The 23,841-nt window shown below is 38.5% G+C and overlaps 1 protein-coding gene across 1 annotated transcript in view; it reads left to right on the top strand.

Annotated features, from left to right (window-relative positions):
* Nucleotides 1–23,841, top strand: part of STK32A (serine/threonine kinase 32A) — a 113,920-nt gene that overhangs the window by 27,568 nt on the left and 62,511 nt on the right. The window contains exons 3-4 of the mRNA XM_046665544.1: nucleotides 4,066–4,121; nucleotides 5,441–5,592. Of these exons, the coding sequence (XP_046521500.1) occupies nucleotides 4,066–4,121; nucleotides 5,441–5,592 (208 nt within the window). The remainder of the gene's footprint in view (nucleotides 1–4,065; nucleotides 4,122–5,440; nucleotides 5,593–23,841) is intronic.

The following is a 23,841-nucleotide window of genomic DNA, read 5'->3' as shown; positions in this document are numbered from 1 at the left end:
ATCCCTCATGCATATAGAATTTCTACGTCTGCTTAATTAGTGGAGAATGTGAACTTACCCAAAAGAAAAACTCTAAAATAAGTCTTTAGATACTTAGTTTTAAAAATATTCCAGGTGACCTCGCAATATTAGGACCCATTCAACTTTGTCTATTAACCCGACACACCTCCAGGCAACCTTAAGGATACTGTACTGGCATGATGATTGCTAAGACTGGGATGAGAAGACCTCTGAAAGCAACACTCTGAAGCAGATAAGGAAGGTATCAAAGCCTGCCCCACTTTTGCCGTTTCTTTTTCTGCAGGCCGCTTACCCTGGCCCAGCCCCCTCAGTAAGTGAGAACCAGGCTCTGTCTCTCCCCACACTCAACTGCTACCTTCAAGGCCCCACAAAGTCCCAAGGGGTCTAACAGTGTCTCCAGAAGGCCTTTATGTCCTCTTGGCACCAGAGCTTATCCATGAACCAGAAGGAAAGTTTTAGAACATGATACAAGGACAAGACACAGGAATAAATGCAACAAAGGTCAACTTTGCTTTAGAGATTGGTGAAAACACTGTAAGAACACCACACCGTAGACTATGAAAACTCCAAATGTGTAGAAATGACACTGATGGCTGCCATTTACCTCCATGTTGCCTGATAGTATCCATGAGCTATGATAGCAGCTTGAGGGGGTATTTGCTGGGAGCTCTGAATTATGCTGTTTCCTGGGCAGTGGTTCTAGTAAAACTAGTCAGTTCCAGTTCATAGTCTAAGTACTTTACATACGTTAACTCATTTCATCTTCCTATAAATCCTGTGAGGTAGATATTATTTTCATCCTCATTTTATAGATTGAAAAAACAGAGCATAGAAATAAAGTGCCAAGATCACACAATTAATTGTAGGACCTGGGATTTGAGTCGGGTAGACTGTCTCCAGAGGCTGTGCTCTTAATCTCAGGCTGGCCAACTTTTCTGTGAGGGGCCAACTGGTATATATTATAGGCTATTAGACGGTCTCTGTTGCATATTACTTTTTTTTTACAATCCTTTAAAAATGTAAAAACCAATCTTAGCTCATATGTGGTACAAAAAGAGGCTGTGGGCTATCTGTATTCTGATGGTTAATACTGCACATGTTGCTCAAAGCTTTAGGTACACAGTGGGTGTGCTATGCCATACTCCTTTTAGACAAATACCATATGCCTATAATACAATTAAATTTTTGTTGATAAAATAATCCACAGTTCTGACTTCATTTCTCTCTCATTTTGTCTGATACTAACTACTGATGCTGTTGCCTTCCTACTCACTAGTGATGTTTTTATTGGATATTTAAGAAGGGTCTGTAAGGATGAAATAAGAGTTTCTCTTCCAGTCACTTTCAATCTGTCCTTGGCTTTCTCCCCAGTTTATATTATCATTTATGAAAGTGACTTTAGGCAGTCTGATATTGGACTGGAGTGTGTTCTTTCTTGGATTGACTAAAAATAAAGGCATAAATAAGATGCATTATCTCTTAAACTTTAGGCCTGTCACTTTTCTGGGACCTGACCTGACATTAATTAAGGCAGTTCTGCTAGTAGAAGTTTATCAGTAACCTGGCATCTAATCCTTCATCATTTTCATTAAAGCTTAAAATGGCTTATAAAGAGACATGGTTCATAAAGTGGATTCATATCACGATGGAACTTCGTGCTTCGTAGGTCCCTGTTGTATGTTCCCATAATGTCGCCACAGCCGTCTAGGCTAGGCTGCTAGTGGAGAAATCACAGTGTGTTATTGGATTTGCTCAAGATAAAATCTTAGACTTGCAAATAAATCCTGGTCATTTTTTTAACACTTCCGTGGTACATAATATATAACTCAGCCTCAGGTAATGAGTGTGAGGAAATCATTGCTTTGGTTTTTGTCACTTTGAAACCTAAGAGAAAGCTTATGAAAGTATTTTTCAAGTTATTTTGACCACAACCCACAGTAAAAAAAAAAAAAAAAAAATTATATCACGATCCACTCTATCTACACATATATATAAAACAGAAACAAATCTTTCAGCGGCAATACTATGCTTACTACATTCGAGGCATTTCCAATATTTTCTAATCGGTTCTATTCCATTTAAATATTTAATGCCTCTCATTACCACTAAATTTACTTCATAATGTATTAATGGGTCTTGACTCAATTTGAAAAACACTTCCTTAGAAGACCCAAATGCTCTCACTGTTCATATTTACAAAAAGTGATTGTTTTGGGATTCGTGTGTATGCTTATGGCTTAGGTTGATTTATTTGCTGAGAACCAACCATGTGTAAATCACTGTGCTAGGCTCTGTGGGAAGTGCAAAAAGTTTTGCTTTCAACTGCCTCAAGCCAGGAATTTTCTGAGTTGCCAGGGAAACCAGAATGAGCAGAACGACATATCATCACTACCCTCATAGAACTTAGGATCTAGAGGATGAGAGAAACTCAGAACTCAAGGAGTTCTGGAAGATAAGTCATTCACTTGACTGTGTTACCTAAGTAAATAGGTTTATTGGCAATTTCTAGGTGAAAGGTCTTTTCTTCTTATCAAGAAGAGTCAATCCTGTTTTTTCGGATGAGAAAATAGTCTCAGAGAGTCTGTCATTTATTAGAAGTCACATGGTTATTTTGAGTCTAAATCTAGGGCTATTTGTAATATACATGCTGCCTCTCATGATTACATGGGTTTCGTGTTAGAAATAAAGTGATTTGGGAGTTCAGAAGAGGAAGTGATGATTAAGCCATATTATAAAAATGTTTCGAGGGACCAGCCTGGTAGCATCGTGGTTGAGTTCATGCTCTCTGCTTAGGCATCCTGGAGTTTGGATCCTGGGTGCGGACCTAGCACCACTTGTCAAGCTGTGCTGTGGTGGCATCCCACATAAAATAGAGGAAGATTGGCACAGATGTTAGCTCAGCAACAATCTTCCTCAAGCAAAAAGAGGAAGATTGACAACAGATGTTATCTCAGGGCCAATGTTCCTCACACACGCACACAAAAATGTTTCGGCCCTCAGACAGCTTGGAAAGACCTTAAGAGATCCCTTTACTTATCTCTTTTCTTCAGGAGGAGCTAATGATTCTTGAAAAAAAGAGATAAAATAAGTCTTTTTAAAGAGAAGAGTGGTACCTTCAAGTGTTTCACAATCTTTTTCTGAATAAACTCTTCAAATCCTTCATTTGGAATTTTACTCATCTAAATCCCTATTTCAAAAACCAGGAAACAAAGTGGAACATTTTCTCAAGATCATCAGGGCAAGAAACCAAAGATTGTCACCAGTCTGAGAGAATCTATACTTTGTTCTTCTCATCACCAAGCATTTCATGAGCACAGACCCAAGAGACCATGCTACATATAAAATAAACATCTGCTGCTTCTGCCTTCCAGGAGCTGAAGTTTTAAATGGCAGATCTCAAAGTTCATCTCACCTCAAAGCGCCATTCAGTGGACCTCCATACACCTATTCATGCTAATCTGTTAGGTATTCGTGCCTTAGGGATTGGCGTATTTTATAAACTTATGAGTGTAATAGTGTCCTACTTGGGAAAACTGAAATCATTCAGATACAAAAGAGTGGTTGCTGTGAGGAGAAGATTTTTAAAGCACAAATCCTTAGTAGAGCCATATGTATGGAGGACCAGATCTCTCTGTAATCGTCTGTGTTTAGAGATGTGCCTCCTGGCCTTGCCACCTATGTAAGATCCCTTGTTATGTGCTCTTAGAGCCTCATAACTTCTCTCCTTCTTGACATTCAGCAGGAATTTTAATTGTCCATTTATTTTGTGACTATTTAATCCATTAGGGTCTCTCTCTGTATGGAGCCCTCACTAGACTATTTTCACTGTATTGTTACTATATCCTTCAGTACTATGCATGGTGATTAATGCATAAATAAGTGTGTAAGAAATACTTATTGGATGAATGAATGGGCATTTTAAGGTAGTCTGGAAAGTTGTTTTAAACAAGGTACTTTGGTTTAGCCCAATCCTTATTTATTATTTATTAGCTACTAAAGAGCAACTGATAATCACTCACGATGTTCTTTCTGTTTGTTTTACAGTCAACTTTGACCACTTTGAAATTTTGCGGGCCATTGGGAAAGGCAGTTTTGGGAAGGTGAGAACCAAAGTGATTAACCACCAACAGGGTTATATAGCTCAGGGATCAGAGTCTGAGAATGTTCTGAGGACTGAGTTACTGGGACCACACGGAATGACATTTCGGAGGTGTTTTTATAATAGATTTTTATAAAATTGTCACCACACTGTGAGGAAAGTATGTGACAGGCAGCTACATAATGAATATATACTGTTCTCAGAATTATCTCAAAGTCAAATCCATTTACTGTCAGTAGAGTTTAACTTCCTCCCTGCAAGAGAGAGTAACATTTCAGAATCATTTTCAGATTGTACCAGCTGTACCTTCAGGAGCAGTTATGTCGTTAATGTAAGAGTTAAATCTTTTCCTGTGGGAAAGAGGCCACCTAATTTATTTTCTTTTCCCAGTTGTATCATGGTTTCATTTTCAAAAAGCTACCATGAAAAATATACAGATTCAGTCTGATTTTTTTGTACAAGCCTTCTAGATTCAAACCCTGGTTATTAGTTTCTTGGTGGAGACATACTTTGAGAGAATATTCCATATTTAACTTGTATTTTATTTTATTTTGTTTTTTTAAGACTGGCACCTGAGCTAATATCCATTGCCAATCTTTTTTTTTTCTTCTTCTCCCCAAAGCCCCCCAGTATGGTTGTATATTCTAGTTGTGAGTGCCTCTGGTTGTGCTGTGTGGGACGCCACCTCAGCATGGCCTGATGAGTGGTGCCGTGTCCACACCCAGGATCTGAACCAGCAAAACCCGGGCCACCGAAGCAGAGCACACGGAACCCAATCACTCGGCCAGGGGGCTGGGCCCCTAAACTTGTATTTTAAAACCATCTGCTGTCTACTTTATCAGGCATTATATGAACCTCTAAAAATTTTTTTAAACTATGGACATTGGGCTTAAAATCCTTTTTGGGTATATCACCACCTATGGTTATACAGAAATTCTTTGCACAGTATTGTTCAGCTTGACAGTTTAGCCATGTCCATTTCAGTAGTGCAAAGAAGCATAGGATGTCAATCGCTATTGAAAGATTCCTGACAAGGAGGCAGCTATGTTCTCTAAAATGCTTTCTTAGAAAAACCCCAAAAGTGAAAACCAGCAAACTTGTTTGAGGAAGCAGATTTAGGAATTGACCTGGTGCAGGGGGAAAAAATTATTTTTTTTGCTCTGAAATCGGAGCTAAGTGGCAACTTTAGCATCATAGAATTTGCAAGTGATAAGGCCTCCAAACCATGCTAAAGTGCTAAAGAGCAAGTCTTGTTCTGTCTCTCATCTCCATGATCTGTCATCTCCCTAATCACTTTGTCATTCTGGTTTGCACCATTAGGTCTGCATCGTACAGAAGAATGATACCAAGAAGATGTATGCGATGAAGTACATGAACAAACAAAAGTGTGTAGAGCGCAACGAAGTGAGAAATGTCTTCAAGGAGCTCCAGATCATGCAGGGTCTGGAGCATCCTTTCCTGGTTAATTTGTGGTAAGTGTTTTTATTGGACCTCTGAATGGAGACACTCCCACCTTCACCTTCAGATACTGTTCCATAAATGCATCTTGATTTCCAGGTGTGCATTTGCAAAATCCTCATTAGGCTCTTCCTCAAGGGCTTTTGTTCTTCTTGGTTTCTTTGACTTTATGAAACAAAATTGTTTTGCTGTCACCAATAAATACTGCATGGTTCAGTTGTCATAGTTCCCCTCGTTTTAAGGTCAATAGTTTTTTAAAGCATTGTAATTAACTAGGCTGATAAGGAATGAGTTTAGATGTCTTCTCACTCATTAGATACTTTTTCCCCATTAACTGTGGGCCAGAGACTTTAGGTACGAAGTATGGCATCACTGGCTGACGTGAGGTTGATCTTTAGAACTCATACAAAACACCTTCTCCTTAAAATGACTGGCAATAAAACTGGTTTCCTGGCAGCATACTTCTTAAGCAGCCATATATATGCCTGTGAGTTGAAAAAGGAGAGGTGTTGCCTTTCTCAGCAAATAGATTTTAACAGAGCTGGAGCTAGCTTATGTCAGGGGCTAGACATTAAGTAACTGTGATCTGCTCTCAAAGCTATTATCATAATCCAAGGCTTAGAAAATAGCGAAGAAACTGGCATTATCTGTTACTTCCTGCTCTTTTCTTGTGCATGGAGGTCTTTATGTAGCTCACCCATTTTGCTCTACTTTTTAATGTATCCATTTATGTTAAGAGCCAGTTCTTAAAGCTAATTCAGTATGACTGTTATTTAAATATGCATACCAAGCAGTTCTTACTAGCAAAGGCAAGGGAAAAAAGTCTTTATTCAGAGAATACTAATGGAAAAATAATTGAAATGTTACTGTGTGTTTAGGGACATTTCTCTGGAGGAATCAGTGCATAAAACCTGTCTCTCTCCATTTTTAATTAATACAGTTCACTTAGGATACAATTTGTTCAAGGATTCTACCCGTAGTTGAAAGGAAGATGATTCTTTGTGACTTGGAAATAGGTCTATTATGGTTTATGCACCACTCAATCGTGGTGGAGTCTAATTTTGGCTCAGGCTTAGTGTATTTAATCAGTATTTTAGAGTGGCCTATTCAAAATGCTGCCACGTAAAGAGTTAAATGGATGCAGCTCTTCCGCAGCCTTAGCAATCATCAAATTGCCTTTTTCCCCCTCTCCCTCCACCCTGAGAATGACAGGGTGCTCTCACTTCACAGTCTCCCTTTGTTCAAAGTCACATTTTCCTGCTTTGAAAGTTCAACCAACTAATTTTCTCCTTTAAGAACAGGAACCCTTCCTGAGGACATACTTAGCATTTTGCCTTTTCGTGCTTGTCTGTCATCGCAGAGTAGGCAAAGTTGATTTCATTCTATTCCTATTTTTTTTTATAACATGGGTGTTAGGGGACTTTAAGTGGGCTAAAGTTTACCGATTTTGCTGTTGCTAACTTAGTGTCATTCCAGGCAACACTCTGGATGCGCGCTGGCTTGGTGATAACATGACATATGCCTTATTCTTCCCTTCTCACACTGAATCTCACAGTATAACATTGGCTGCTGTTAATATTGACAGAGGAGAAGGAAGAGTGCCCATCCCCCATGATTCTGGCCCAACATTCAGAACTGGAAGCCGGGAGGGGGCATTCCTCCAAGCACAGCAGAAAATCCTTTTGTCTTTCAAACCTCAAGCTAAAATCTTCAGAAACTGTATTTATTTCTTCTAATAAATGCTATCTACTTTAGTAAGTAGAGCACAGCAAATGTAAGTCACTCTTTCCACAACTGTAAAGCACGTCGCAATGCTTCTGGAGGTGTGATTGTGCGTAGTTTACTTTATCATTTTTAAGTCACGTTGTTATGAGATAGGGTTCATGTGTGTAACTTGGGTTGTTTTGATCAATGAAATGAGATAGAGTGCTACGCCCAGTGCCTAGGACATTATAAGCATCTTACAAATGGTAGCTCTTTTCCTTCCTTGCTCCATTTAGGTGTAGCATTCTGAACGTGCCTATCACTGAGGACCAGTGTGGACGTCCAAAAGGCAAATTTGGATGGTGTTTGGCCCCAAGCATCATGGGATGTTGTGTGGCAGGGGAAGGGGGACAGGTCTTCAACTCATTGTCTGTAAGAGCTTATGATGTCTGTTTTGTTTTGCACCCTCATTCTTCAAATCAAAGAAAAAAAAGGTTCCTCAATTTATTATATACAATTTAATCAAGATTTTGTGTCCTTGGTTTAACTGGACTTATTTTTACAGCCCCAAAATTTCAAGAGCCAGTTTTCTTAAGATGCATTGTATGATTAATAAAATAACACGATACTTTTTTTTTTAACTCTTGCCCCCTGTTCACTATTTTACTGATATGCTATGTAGGCCTCTCACTACTGTTTTCAGGAATCTTCTAGGATGCTCAATATGCCCCTAGCCTATGGGGATGTATTCAGAAAACTGGTTTGCAGGCTGAGGGAAAACACAAATTGTTTCTCTTTTGAGTAGGTTTTGCACTAGTATTAAGAAGTTTGTGTTTGTGTGTATGGGTGTAAATATATACATATATCTGATTTTGAAAACTTTTCAGTTGCAGTCAACTTGTAAAACATAGAAAATCATATAGAAAAATGAAAATTCTCCAATAATCCTATCACCTTGAAACAACCACTCCTAACATGTTGGTGTGGACTTTCCAGTAAAATGTCTGCGTCTGGTTTTCTGTTGTTGATCATGCATTAGCCCCATTCATCACTTCCTTTAGGTGTATAACACACTAGTTATAATTAGGTTGCCAGATAAGACACAGGATGCACAGTTAGATTTGAATTTCAAATAACCAATAATTTTTAGTATACGCCCCAAGTGTCGCATGGGACGGATTTTAACTGAAAATTATTCCTTATCCAAATTTCCAATTTAAGTGGGCATCTTGTAATTTTATTTGCTAGATCTAGCAAGCTTAATTTGTAACAGAGACCCATAAGGTGGGTCACACAATGGTGAGCAGGAGTGGACAGAGCTCTGATTTGCCTGACATTTTCATTAACTGTGGGAGGCTGACAGTAGTCAAACGGCACATTTATATAGAAACTGTGAAAAGTGCATGAAGGGACTAAGTATGAAGAAGGGTGTGTGTGCATGTGTGTGTGCGTTGAGGGGATTTGGGGAAGGACGTTCCCTAGTTTGGGGGCAGCAGAGTTGAGGGTGAAGGAACATTCTGAATTAAAATTCAGCCCTCCCAGCCTCCACAGCCCTGGCCCTCCTCAGGAACACAGTCGTCAGATGTAGGCCAAGTTATAAAGTGAAGGCTGCCTGACAGGGCTGGCTGGCGTCCAGGCAAAGCAAATAAAATCTTCCTGCGAGTGCCTCCCTGCTGGCTGCTCACAGAGCCCTGGCAACCCACAGCCCGCAAACAGCCCAGCCAGCCCTGCCCGGCGCGGCGCTTCCCCGGGGGCTGCTGTTAATTGAGATTAAGCCTGCAGCTGCACACAGCCCCTCAGGGCCCTGCTCTCTCCTCACCTGGGTCTCTTGTTGCTGTGAACAGAAAAGGGTCCATGTGTGGTTTCAGGAAATTTGGAGACAAGATCATCTGTTTTCAGTGGAAAGGACCACTTGTACCAGGAGTGTGAAAAGGGTCACACTCCCTGTCAGATAGGCTGAACTCGCTGAATACAGTGGGTTCCCCGGAAGCCAGCTCCATCATCTGTGACTCAGAGGGCCAGTGTTTCTTCATGGAACTGCAGATGATGAGAACTCAGGGCAGCCTTCAGAGCCACAGCATCAATAACAATAGCTTCCCTGTCAATGGGGTTCTGTTACTTTGAGTTTTACATATATCATCTCATTTATTCATCCTAACAACTTAGGTTGATAGGGATTATAATTCCCATTTTGCACCTGAAGAAACTTAGGCTCAGAGAGGTTAAGTCATTTTCCCAGAGTCTCACAGCCAGGAACTGGCAGAGCCAGGACTGAAACACAGGAATCCTGACTTCAAAGCCCCTGCTCTTCCTGCTATACTACACCATCCCCTAAGGACATTTTGTGAGACTCCCTTAACAAAATACGGAAGGAAACAATTTATTTCATTTATTGTCTTTCACATCCTACAAGAATACAAACTCCATGAGGCAGGTGTGTTTGTATGTTTTGTTCACTGCATCATTCCCCAGCTCCTCTCATTTCACAGTAAGTGCTCAATAAATATCTGTTGAATGAATGAAGTAAGTTGGTGGGACCAGGTTTCTGGCTCCTGGTTTTTTCTTTTCCCATCATGCCACTGCCACCTCTTGCACACTCACAAACATCCTCTCATATAATCACACCCATTGCAGGTTCTTTGCAAGCCCTGAGGTCAGAGGGACCCAGGTTGAACCCACTGGGTAACTATGTGCACTGAGCAAATTACATGCTGTATTTTGCTTGGTTTCCTCATCCATAATTGGGAGTAACAGCAATACCCGTGGCAGAAGGTCCTGCTGTGAATAAGAATCTGTATCTAAAACACTTCACACATAATAGGTGCTTAATAAATGATGAAACAAACAACTCAGTGAGGCCCCTCCCAAAATGGAATGTCCCTCAGCCCCCATCACCAGAGGAGATTCTTAAGTGGACAAGTATACCTGAGCTTGAGCTGGCCTGGGCATTAGAAAGTCTTTTCTTCTAAATTTTTTAAAACTTAAATAATTTTTTGAATATAAAATAATCTATATTTTGTATAAAGTATGGAAATACAAAAAGTTCTCGTGAAAATAATAAATGCCCATCCATCACCCAGAAATAACTGCTGTGTTAGTTTCCTATTGCTGCTGTTACAAATCACCGCAAACTTAGCGGCTTAAAGCAACATGAATTGGAGTACTTGAGGCTAAAGCTATTTTCATAATATAATTGACATTATTTTCCTTTTGCCCTGCATTGTTATTCGCACCGAAAGTTCACCAACAGCCAAAACTAGTCAGAACAATGATTACCTATGGGATGTGGAGATTAACTAGAAGGGAGCACGTGGGCAGGTTGTGGAGTGGTTGAAATAGTCTATTGTCTTTATTGTGGTGTGGCTTCTAGGAGGGTGTATATTTGTAGAAATTCAGTATTTCATATCTGTGTATTTCACTGTAAATGAATTTTACCTCATTAAAAGAATATGAATTTTTTTAAAAAACCCACGAATTTATTATCTTATGATTCTGGAGGTCAGAAGTGCAAAATCAGTCTCACTGGCTAAACTCGAGCCGTCAGCAGGGCGGCGTTCCTTCTGGTAGGGGGCATCTGTTTCCTGACCTTCCCAGCTTCTGGAGGCCGCCTGCATTCATTGGTTTATAGCACCTTCCTCCATCTGAAAAGCCAGCAGCACAACATCTTCAGACCTCCCTCTGACTCTGACTTTCTGCTTTCCTCTTCCATCTTTTAAGGACTCTTGTGATTTCATTGAGCCCATCTGGTGACAGGGGTTCTTTCTTGACCAGACTCTAGCCAGGCTCCTCTGACCCCTCTTCTTGACTAGGCCTCAACCTTGACCTATAAAGACTTGAACAAAACACTACTACAGTTTCTAACAGTTCAAGGCTGCATCTCTAGGATGACCTTAGCTCTCCTAAAAGTACCCGCCTGAGAAAACTCAGAATTTGCTGTTTGTTCCAGCCCACACCTGAAGATAGGGCCCCTGTCTCCCAGCCTCCATGGCAGGGGAGGAGCCTGACTTTGTTAAGTGCCAATTAACCCATCCAGGTGAGTTTCACATGGACCCAATCCCTTCCTGCCTTTTGTAATTTTTTACTTCCCTGACTCTACTGTGCCCCTGCTCATCTCCCTCCCTCTCCTCTCATTCTCCCTTTAAAATACCCAGTCACTTCTATACCAGTCAAAGTTGAGTTCAGTTCACATTGGACTCTTTTCCTGTTGCAACAGTACACTACTAACTAAAAATCTGTCCTTATTTCTTTAATTAATGTCCAGCTTTGTTATCTTAGGAAGAGGTATGATTCAATTAAGGATCTTGATTAGGGGAGGTTATCCTGAATTATCTAGTCTTGTCATAGGAATAAATTGTCCCTGGGTATGACCCTGATGAGCTTGGATAAGTGGTAAAGAAGGGATAGCAGTTCCTGAAGAAGAGTTTAAGAGAGAACAGTGTTGTTGTGTCTGGTACATAGTAATTGTTCCAAACATAATTGGTGACTGTCTGACTGATGGACTAATGGACAGGAAACTGAGTTTTTATAATGCAGAAATTTGCTTATTCATTTTTTCCTCAATATTACAAAAGAGTTCTTTAGTGCAAACAATGCAAGGAGTTATTAGAAAATTTAAGTTAAAAAGAAATTCATTGGAAGGATATGGCGTAGCTTACAGCCTCAGAAGTAAAGCTGAAGAGGCAGGTCTCAGGAAGGTGAGGAGCAAAGACACTTCTGGGCATCTGGGTAGCAGGAGCTAATGGACAGCCTCTTAAGGATGTCTCAGCTGGGATGAATCAGCTCCAACCAATTTCCTAACCTCGTGTCATCCACTCAAGGTTCAAAGTCATGGCAGAGAATCCAGTTGGCCTTGTCAGAAAATATGTGTGCCCCTTGGCTAGAAGAAAGAGTAAAATAAATAATGACTCCTGGCCTGAGCAACTTGGTGAATGATTTTGTCATTCACTAAGGTGGGGAGATCCAAGGAGGAGCAGATTCATAGTGAAAATCAAGAACTCTCTTTTAGCTGTGTTGATTTTGAGGTGCATCTTAGTCATTCGAACAGAGCTGCTGAATAGGTAGTAAGTCTGGAGCTCAGAAGAGAAGTCCAGGGTCCAAGCAGAAGTCCAACAAAATGCAAATATGAGTAGCATTGGCTTACTGATGCTATTTAAACCAGGGACTTGAAGGAAGCACCTTCGGAGAGAGATTAGATAGACAGAAGGAAGGGGTCAAGGACTGAAGACCTAGAGCATTCTAATAGTTCTGATAGAGGAGGAAGATTCAGGAAACGAGACAAAGAAGGAACAGCCAGGAAGCTAGCCAACTAGCTGGGGGTAAATCAGGAGAGTGTGGCATCCAGAATCTAGAAAGGAAAGCGTTTCAGAAAGGAAGGAATGCAAACCTTTTCAGGTGCTGCTGAGAGGTCAGGAAGAAGGAAACAAGGAACTGATTACTCACAGAGGAAGATAGAGGTTGTGACCTTGATAAGAGCTAACTCCTAATGATAGGACAAAAGACCAAAGGGAGTGGCTTGGTGAGAAAACAGGAAGTGAGTAATTTTATTTTGGGAGTGGGAAGTGCAAAGTGGTTTTGTTGTGTTTTAAGATTCACCCATGTTGTCACAAGTAGCAATAATATACTGTTAATTCTCTATCAGATTCCATTGTATGACTATCCCGTGATTTATTTTTACATCTTACTATTGATGGGTATTTGGGTTGTTTCCAGTTTGAGACTTTTACAAATAGTCCTGCTATTGACATTCTTGTTTGTATCTTTTGGTAAACAAAAGTACACATATTTTGAGGTATAAACCTAGGAGTTAAATCACTGGATCCTAGAAGTTATGTAGGTTTAGCTGGCAAACAGTTTTCTAAAGAAGTTATCTCAATTTACACTCACATCAGCGATGTATGAGAATTCAAGTTGCTCTAAAGCCTCACCAACATTTGGTGTTGTCAGTTTCTTTACGTATAAGTGTTCCAGTAAATGTGTAATGGTATCCCATTGTGGGTTTAGTTTGGATTTCCCTAGTGACTTATGAGTTTGGGCACCGTTTTATATGCTTACTGGCCATTTGGAATCTTCTTTTGAGAAGTGCTTGTCTTTTGTCCATCTTTCTGTTGGTTGCCTCTTTTTCTCATTGAGCTGTAAAAGTTCTTTATATATTCTGTATACAAGTCCTTTTTGGAGTATAAATTATTTGCCCAATCTGTGACTTACCTTTTCACTCTGTAGTGATTTTTTTTAGCAATCAAAAAGCTTGAATTTAAATGTGGTATAATTTATCAATCTTTTTCTTTATGGGTAGTGCTTTCTGTGTCCTATTTAGAAAATCTTTTCCTGTACCAAGGTAAAACTATCCTATCCTGTTTCCCAGAAAAATGGCTATTTTAGCTGTTACATTTAGATCTATAATCCAGGGTCAGGATTCATTTTTCCCCCATATGGAAAGCCAATTAGCCCAATACCATTTATTGAAGATTTCACCACAGTAACACATTTGTTATTGGTGAAATCACCATGTAAGTGTGGGTTTCTAGACTTTGTTCTATTGAGCTATTTGTGTACCCTTATACATTTATCACACTGTCTTAATTACTGTAGCTTTATAGGTAAAAGAATTCAATAGCATAATTCTTCTTCTGGGTTATCTTGCTTATAGTTGGCCCTTTGTAATTCCATATAAATTTCATAATCAGCTTGTCAATTTGTATTTTATAGCTGCTGGTATTTCTGTTGGGTTACATTGAATCTATAGACTAATTCAGGTAGAATTAACATATTTTTAAAATATTATGCCTTCCAATTCATAAATATATATTTTATATATATAATATTGATATATCTCTTTGGATATTTAGGTGTCCCTTAATTTCTCTCTTTGGTTTCAGTTTTTTTTTTTCTAGAGATTGACCTTGAGCTAACATCTGTTGCCAATCTTCCTCTTTTTTCCTTTTTTTTCTTCTTCCCAAAGCCCTGCAGTACAGAGTTGTATATTCTATTTGTAGGTCCTTCTAGTTCTGCTATGATTGGGAAAGGTATCCTCACTATGACAAAGTTTGCTGAATTGAAAAGCATATTTTTAAGAAATAGGCTCAAGAAGTACATTCCTGGAGGAAGCGTGAGGAAATCATACGTATGTGAAGTCACTCTTTAAGACAGCTTACGTTTTTGAGGATTTACTATTTTTGAGGTGCTATGTTAAAATGTTGCATGCATTCTCTCACATATCTCAAATACTAGTCCATGTAAGATAGGAATTAGTATTTTTCCCCTTATAAAAATGAGTAAGCCGAAGATGAGAGGTTTGATTCTTTGCCAAAACCATAAAACCTGAAAGCAATAGCAAATCTGGGTTCCAAATCCCACACCCCAAGTTCTCTGAGACCCTCAGCATTAACTTATATTTTATTTTAATATTACTTGTATGTGCATCATTACTTCTAAAACTCTAAAGTCAATCTTTTAAAAATGAAATACAATTGGGGCTGGCCCCGTGGCCAAGTGGTTAAGTTCGTGCGCTCCGCTGCAGGCGGCCCAGTGTTTCGTTGGTTCGAATCCTGGGCACAGACATGGCACTGCTCATCAGACCCCGCTGAGGCAGCGTCCCACATGCCACAACTAGAAGGACCCACAACGAAGAATACACAACTATGTACCGGGGGGCTTTGGGGAGAAAAAGGAAAAAATAAAATCTTTAAAAAAAAAAAAATGAAATACAATTGCAAAATCAGTAAAAAAAAATTTAAAGAGCCATTTAACCAGATAAATGATAGTGTTTTAGTGAGACAAAATCACCACATAGAACTTAATATACTTCAGTTTGAGAAAAAAACATTATACCTATTCCTGCTTCCCTGGTAGTGTCACAACTACTGGATATCAGACATAGAGATGGATAGAAAAGCCCCATGAGAGGGAAGCAGAGGCAAGAGAGATCATAACATTTCTGAAGGTACAGTGGGTCTAGTTTGACTAGAAGCACTAGTCATGAGAAGGGAAGTGGGGGGGGGGGCATTAAAAACAGAGAGGCTAGGAGGAGGGCATCAAGGGCAAAGTAAAAATCTCTGTATTGGGGAGCAGTGCCGGGAAGTCCTCCCCCTGCCTGGAGTTCTGAGACTGGAGCAGCTTGGTCAGTAAGGAAATCAATTGCCTTTCTGGCTAGAGAGGCAGAGGGGTGGGGATAGACAATGCTCTGTGCCAGATGAACTTTTCATCTCTCCGCTTCATCCTCTGGAGAGGCAGCCGATCAAAATGCTCGACTCAGCACATCCTTCTCTCAGCACAGTCAGGGCCTGCCCAGACACTCTCTGAATCACAGGTGGCCATTTGTGATCCCATCAATGACCCAAACTCATCCTGCTTAGGTTGTCTCTGCGATCGATCTGTGATTCTCAGGAAGCACAGAAAGTGGTAACTTCTAACACTTTTTCTTTTCTGGACTCATGATAAATTCTCTGGGTAAGAGTCTGATTTAATTGTTCCTCATTATCACCTGAGCGTGTATCTTGCCTTTTCCTTTTATATGGGCAGCAAGATGTTGTTATTCCCCTTGGCCTGTCTTCTGCCTATATTATTCTCTGAGGTAATCATCTTGAGAGATTCTGTAGAAAATAATGAAAGCCAAATTTTCCCCAGAGACACTTCATAAATAACATCTCCAGAGCCAGTACAGATGAGCCGACAGATCACAAAATAGCATTCAAAGCTCTGTCCAGAGGAAGGTCCAGCTGGAGGAAAATCAACTACTTTATCCGACCATGAGGAAAATAATCTACAACGTGTTATGTGTGATTTTTAAAAATCACCCACAATCTTTTTCATTGTGTAAATTGTGGGTTTTTGTTCATTTTATTTGAGGCTTTAGTTTATAGATTGAATCAGGCAAGTATTACTTTCTGAGGCTTTTATGACCCCCTACAATCAAAATGAGGTCCTTCTGTTAGTCTCTATCACAGTATTTTGCACTTTTCTTTCACAGCCCTTACCACATTTTATAATTACCTATTTGTTTGTGTAAATCTTTTACAGATGATTAGCTTTAAGTAGAGGGAAACCATGTTCCTTGGTTTACTCCTTTAGCCTCAGTGCCTTGTACAAGCAAGTAAATATACAATAAATATTTGCAAAATGGCCATTGACTAAGCAAGTGTTTATTATGTACTAAGCTATGCACTGGCGGTTGCTGATAGATACAGAGATGAGCAAAGCACAAATCCCTCAAATTGTTCAGTCAAATGAGGAATTCAGGCAAAAAAAAAACCAATGGTCATGATACAATGTAATACAATGCAACCATCTATAGCCGGGTTTCTGGAGTGTTCTATAGTAGAGAAATGGCTAGGTACTGTGGAAGTGCAGAGAGGGAAACACAGATGGGTAACATGCAATTTATGTTTTGCAAGAAGAGGTCAGGAAAGACTAAAGTAGAGGGGAGATGACCTCAGACCAAGTCTCTATGTCTCCTGAGATGTACACAAAGGATTCTTCTGCCTAAAAAGGAAGTTTTCATGAACATTTATTATAACTATTACATGATGGTTCCCTCAAGTCCATTCTACCCACTGCCAAAGAGATCTACATAAACTCTAAACTATCCATGTTTATGAATTTTAGACATATGGATGTTTAACCTGGATACACACACAAGATATACAAGAATAGATGAGGGCATTTATGTGTGTTTTGATGAGGGCATTTAAGGTATGTTTTTTCCTTGGAGAATTTTACTTTTGAGACAGAGAAAAAGTGCTATATAAGTTTCAAATCTTCTTGCTCTACGCTGGGTTTTTCTGAAATTAAAAACTTCTGGAAATTTGACAAGGTACTCTAGAGAGGGGATGTGGGGAAATAAGCTTTCTTATCCATTGCTGGGGGGAATGCAAAATGATGCACCCTTTGTGGTGATAAATTTAGCAATATTGAGCGAGAATTACATATGCCTTTATCTTTTGTTTTAACAAACCTTTATCTTAGCAAACTCACTCCTTGGAATCTATGCCAAAGTTAGACTGGCAAAAATATAACGAGACATATGCATGAAGTTTTCCACTGTTACACTATCAGTAATAGCAAAAGACTGGAAACAACCCAGTATCCTTCACTAGGTAACAGGTTAAGTATCATTATGAACTTATGATGGATTTGTCTTAGATTACATTTGTGTATACACATGTATGTTATACCTTTATCCGTATCAAATATCTATATCTATTTCAGTCTCCTGATCGCTGAAAAAACCTAGGAACATTGACAACTCAATTGCAGTGAACACGTCTATCACCTAGATAGTCTGGAGGAGAAAAGTACAAGATATCCAGGAATATCTTTTCACATAAGAAAGTCATAAAGCTATCAAAACCCACCAAATCATTTCTAAATGACACATGATCCAATTTGACTATGTTCCTACTTGCAGAAGACTGGACATTATGAACTGAACATCAGTCAGGATGATAACATCAAACCCATGAGTTTATTATGATTATTAAAAACCCTATTGATTACTTTTGGAGGATTCTAGGAAACCAACAAATCATTTTGAAAAGTAAATAAAGACTTAAGCATTTGTTTTACTTTTCCTATATGAACTGGACCTCACAGTAACCAATTGATGAAAGCCAATTTCTCTTTATAAAAGTACTCTAACTAAAATATTAAGGAGAAATGATAGAATTCAAATATCACAACTTCTAAGGAATTTTTGAATTTAGGCGTTCAGATGATTGATGGCTGATAATGCCATGAAAAGATAGACTTACTAGTTATATCCCTCCTGGGCAAAGTGCACACATCATCTGTGAAGTAGTCTTTCTCCTAAAAAATCAAACCTGAATCTGAGCAAGCCTTGAGATCTAACCACCAATTTTCACGAAATACAGAGGGGTAGAACATGTAGAAAGACATGACAGGAATGCAATCAACAAAATTCAGACTGTGGAAATGCTACAGAAAAAATGATTTGGCTTTTTCAACAAAAAATTACTAAGAATAAAAGAAGAGTTGGTCAGGGAAGCTACAGAATAAAACAGAATTTTTTTTTTTGAGGAAGACTAACCCTGAGCTAGCATCTACCAATCCTCCTCTTTTTTGCTGAGGAAGACTGGCCCTGAGCTAACATCCCTACCCATCTTCGTCTGCTTTACATGTGGGACGCCTACCACAGCACGGCATGCCAAGCGGTGCCATATCCGAACTCGGGATCCAAACCGGTGAACCCTGGGCCACCAAAGCGGAACGTGCACACTTAACCGCTGCACCACCGGGCTGGCCCCATAAAACAGATTTTAAAGGCACAAAAAACCAAGGAGAAAATATGGACCTCGTTTGATCCATTTATAGGACCCAAATATTCTTTTTAAGAAAGGAACATTTATAGAACAATCAGAGAAATGTGAACATTGAGTATTTGATGAAAACTACTAGTCTAGATAATTTGTATAGATTAGAAGCTGTCTCATCTCTGTTAGTTCCTCTCTGGATGAGACAACATATATTTTTCACCTTTTTTATTGAAATATATTTGACATATAACATTGTGCAAATTTAAAGTGTATAACATGTGAATTTGATACATTTAATTATTGTAATATGATTGCCATTGTAGCGATAATTAGCACCTCTGTCACATTACATAATGATCCTTTCTTTTTAGTGGTTGGAATCATTAAGTTCTAGTCTTTTAGCACGTTTGATGATTACAATATTATTATCTATATTCACCATACTGTACACTAGATCTCTAGGGCTTATTTACTACTTGTTGCAAGGAGACAACATATATTAGACATATCAGAGTAGAAAGAAATATTTTTGTTATGTTTATTAGGCCTTTTAAATATAAATAAAAAATAAAATTACTTATAATCCTACGATTTAGATAACTGGTATATTTTCGTAAAAGTTTTATGCATATACCAGCATTTGTGTGTGATGCATTTATTTTCCTTTTATAGTTGTGCATGTATGTCCTTTTTTAATATATCCTTTTTATGTACATTAAGCATCTATTTACTACAATGCATATTATAGTATATACATTGTTCTTTCCCTCACTTTGTTTTCATAATATAATATCTTGGAAATCTTTTCATATCAGAATATAGATCTGCTTCATTTTTTTTAAATTGCTGTGTAATCTATAACATGAATTTACTGTAATTTATTTTCATGCTCCTCTATTGATGGGCATGCAAACTGTTTTTGATTTTATATGATGCAATGAGTATCCTTAAAAGTACATTTTGGTATAATTTTTCAAGTGTATCCGTAGTGAAGTTCCTAGCAGTGAAATTAGAGGGTCAAAAACTGTGTTTTTTAAAGAAAGATCTGCAAGTTGTTTCCAAAGGAGCTTTCACCAAATTTCACCAAATTATCTAGAGCATATGAGAGCGCCTGTTTCTTCATGTCCTCACCAGCAGTGGCTCTCGACAAGCCTTGATGGAAATGTTCTCACTCTGCTACATTAATGAGTAGAAGTCACCACATGCTTGTTTAGATTGTAAATACCTTCTCTCTACACTTAGGGCAGAGAGAATTTAGATTGCTCTCTTGACTTGGTTCCAGTGTTATCCAAGCAATTAACCTTTCTTTTACCTCAGCTCGTCATGCTGTGGTATTTCAGTTAAACACACACACCCCCCCGACCCCCACACACACACAACAACAACAACAACGACTGGGTATAGTTTTTATAAATTGTTGAAGTCTGGCTTTTGCAAACCTTGGGTTTTCTATTTTGTCATGGTAAATTAATTAGGTGAAATAATACTAGTTTGGTTTTTTTTTTTATGAATTTCCCACTAGATACACTTTGGAAAGTTACTAAGGAGCCACAAGAGGAGGAATATCATGGGCCATTGCTCCAAAGAAATGTTTTAAAACACATTTGTACTTAAGGGATGGGACAGCATACCTTAACCTCCTCTTTGCCCATCCCTTGAGGGTCCCTTCTCACAGGGGCTAATGCTTTTTATAAACAGTGAAAAGCCTACAGTGAGTACTCCCTGTTCGGAGTCTGAAAAAGACTGATTAATTGTTTTATTATTTTAGTGCATAGGACAACATTGGTTCTTAAAAACTCCTCATGGCGATTGATCCCTGGCTGAAGATCAGAAATGTCCCACCAAGGGGCCGACCCCATGGCCCAGTGGTTGAGTTCGCATGCTCCACTTTGGCAGCCCAGGGTTTCGCCGGTTCCAGTCCTGGGTGGGGACATGGCATCACTCGTCAGGCCATGCTGACATGGCATCCCACATGCCACAGCTAGAAGGACCCACAACTAAAACTACACAACTATATACCGGGGGGCTTGGGGGAGAAAAAGGAAAAAGGAAAATCTTAAAAAAAAAAAAAAGAAATGTCCCACCATTGGAATGAAACTACTAGGAGGCATACCAATTGAATTTTAAGAGTTAATTTGAAGGGGATTTAAGTAATTATCCTATTCCCAGGCAGGATTTTATTATGAGCTTCAGATGCTTTTTGTCTCATGAACTGTGTTGGTTGTTGTGCATACAGCATGTGTGTTAAATGCGTGGGTTTAGATGCAATCCTGCCTCCACAATTTCCTAACGTGATTCTTGAGCGAATATTTAAACCTCTCTACACCATAATCTTTTTTTTTTCCCTACTCAATATCCTTTTTTTTATAACAACTTTATTGAGGTAAAATATACCTCAAAATATCATAAAACTCACCTATTTGAAGTATATGATTCAATGATTTTTAGTAATTTTACTGACTGGTGCAACCATCGCCATAAATCAATTTTAGAACCTTTTCATCCTCCCAATGAAATCTCTTGTGCCCATTTAGAGTTAATCACCATTCCCACCCTGAGCCCCAGGCAACTAGTAATCTACTTTCTGCATCTATCAATTTGCTTTTCCTGACAATTTCATATAAATGGGATTATAAATATGTGATCTCTTGTGTCTGGCTTCTTTCACTTAGCATCCTGTTTATGGGGTTCATCCACGTTGTTGTATGTGTTAGTACTTCATTCCTTTTTAGTGCTGAATAGTATTCCAGTCTATGGATACACCATATTTTATCTGTCCATTCACCAGTTGATGGACATTGAGCTTGTCCCCAATTTTTGGCAATTATGCATAACGCTGCAAAGATCATTCGTGTACAGGTCTTTGCATAGAAATATGTTTTTATTTCTCTTGGGTAGATACCTAGGAGTGGAATTGCTGGATGATATGGTAGTTTTATGTTTAACTTTTTGAGAGACTGACAAACTGTCTTCCAAAGTAACTGCACCATTTACATTCCACCATCAATGTATGAGGCTTCCCTTTTCTCTACATCCTAGAGCCAGCATCTGTAATTGTTGGTCTTAGTTATGATAGCCATTCAGATGGGCATGAAATTTGGTTTTAATTTGCATTTCTCTAATGACTAATGATGTTGAGTGTCTTTTCACGTATATCTTTAGTGAAATATCTGTTCATATCTTTGCCCATTTTTTGATTGGGTTGTCTTATTACTGAGTTGTAATAGTTTTTTGTAAAGTCTTGATATAATCCTTTATCAGTTATATATTTTGCAATTATTTTCTCTTAGTCTGTTGCTTGCTTTTTCATTTTCTTAATGGTGTCTTTTGAAGTGCAGACATTTCGAATTTTAATAAAAGCTAATTTAGCAATTTTTTTCAGTGGACCTTGATTTTGGTGTTGTATCTAGGAAACTTTTGCCTAATCTGAAGTCTCCAAGATTTTATCCTATATTTTATTCTAAAAGTTTTATTGTTTTTGCACTTACATTTACATCTATGATCCATTTGAATTAATTATTGTGTACGATGTGGAGGTCTAGGTTCATCTTTTTGGATGTGAATGTCTAATTGTCCCATTTGTTAAACTAACTATCCTCTCCCGGTACCTTGTCAAAAATAAATTGACTATAAATATGAAAATTTATTTCTGGATTCTTAATTCTGTTCCATCGAACTATGTGTCTATCCTTATGCCAGTACCACACTGTCTTCTTGATAATTATAGCTTTATAGTACATTTAGAAATTGGGAAGTGAAACTCCTCTGGTTTTCCTTCTTCAAAATTATTTTGATTATTCTAAGTGCTTTGCATTTCCCTATAAATTTTAGGAGCTGCTTATCAATTTATGCAAAAACAGAAATCCTGTTGAGAACTTGATAGGGATTGCACTGACTCTGTAGGTCTATCTGGGCATAATTGACATTTTAACAATATTTGAGTCTTCCAATCCATGAACATGGAATGTTTCTCCAGTTATTTAGATCTCTCTGATTTCCCTAAGCAAAGTTTTGTAATTTTCTGTGTACAAGTCTTGCATTTCTTTGCTAAATTTATTCCTATGTATTTTATTCTTTGTGAAACTTTTGTGAATGCAATTGTATTCTTAATTTCATGTTCATGTTGTTCATTGCTTGCAAAGAAAAATACAATTGATTTTTGTTTAATGACCTTGTATCTAGCAACTTTGCTATCTTGTTTATTAATTCTTATAGTTTTTTATGTTTCCTATATCATTTGCTGTAAGCAGAATCATGTTGTCTGTGATTAAAGGCAGTTTTACTTTTTCCTTTCCAATATGGATGTCTTTTCTTTTTTTCTTTTTATTTCTGTTTTTTTGGTTTTTTTCTGAGGAAGATTTGCTCTGAGCTAACATCTCTCTGCTGGTCTTCCTCTATGTTTTAGTATATGGGCTGCCAGCACAGTATGGCTGCTAACAGAGTAGTGTAGGTCTGTGCCCAGGAACCAAACCCAGGCTGCCAAAGCAGAGTGTGCAAAATGTAACCACTAGGCAACCAGGGCTGGCCCTATTTTTTTATTTTTCTAATAACACTGGCTAGAACCTCCAGTACTATATGAATAGAAGTGTTCTTGCTCTTCTCATATAAAAGTTACCGCATATAAAATAATAGGAAATAACTGCATAAAACAAATTAATCTGCTTAATACCAGAGCTATATTACATTCATGGGTGGAAGAAGCAATGTAGTTATAATAATAGCTGAGACTCATTACTTGCTATCTTCCAGGCCGTGTTTTAAGCACTTTATATGTATTAATTCACTTAATCTTCCCAACAGCCCTATGAGGTATGTACGATTATAGATGAGGATGCTGAGGGCTTATATAACTTGCTACAGTTATGAAGACATTAAAGGGCAGAATTAGGATTTGGAAATGAGCGGTCTGGCTCCAAGGCCAAGTTCTTTACCACTATGCCATGTGTCATGCTTTGGGCTAATTACCTTACAAATATTATATCTAATTTACTCTTTGCCGCATGGTGCATAAAATTATTCCCAATGTACTTATGTCCTGAGTTTCAGTTTCCTTTAAGGGACTCACTCCAAATTCACATGTGATATTTAAACCCAGGTGTGTCTGAAACCTGTGAATTTTCCACTTGTATTGTCCTTAAGTGTGTTTTTAATTGATTCCGTCTTTGATGAATCAATCAATGTCCTTTTTTCCCAAAACCTGAGAGTTTTTAGAAGCGATACCTAATACCCGTCATGCCTTTCCCTTGCTTTGCTAGACGGAGATGTCAGAACTGACCCGTGCTCAGGTAGCAT

Source organism: Equus quagga, chromosome 7 (genome assembly GCF_021613505.1).
Source record: "Equus quagga isolate Etosha38 chromosome 7, UCLA_HA_Equagga_1.0, whole genome shotgun sequence".
Taxonomy (NCBI): domain Eukaryota; kingdom Metazoa; phylum Chordata; class Mammalia; order Perissodactyla; family Equidae; genus Equus; species Equus quagga.
Note: the sequence above shows the minus strand (reverse complement) of the source record. Positions and strands in the feature narration are given on the sequence as shown.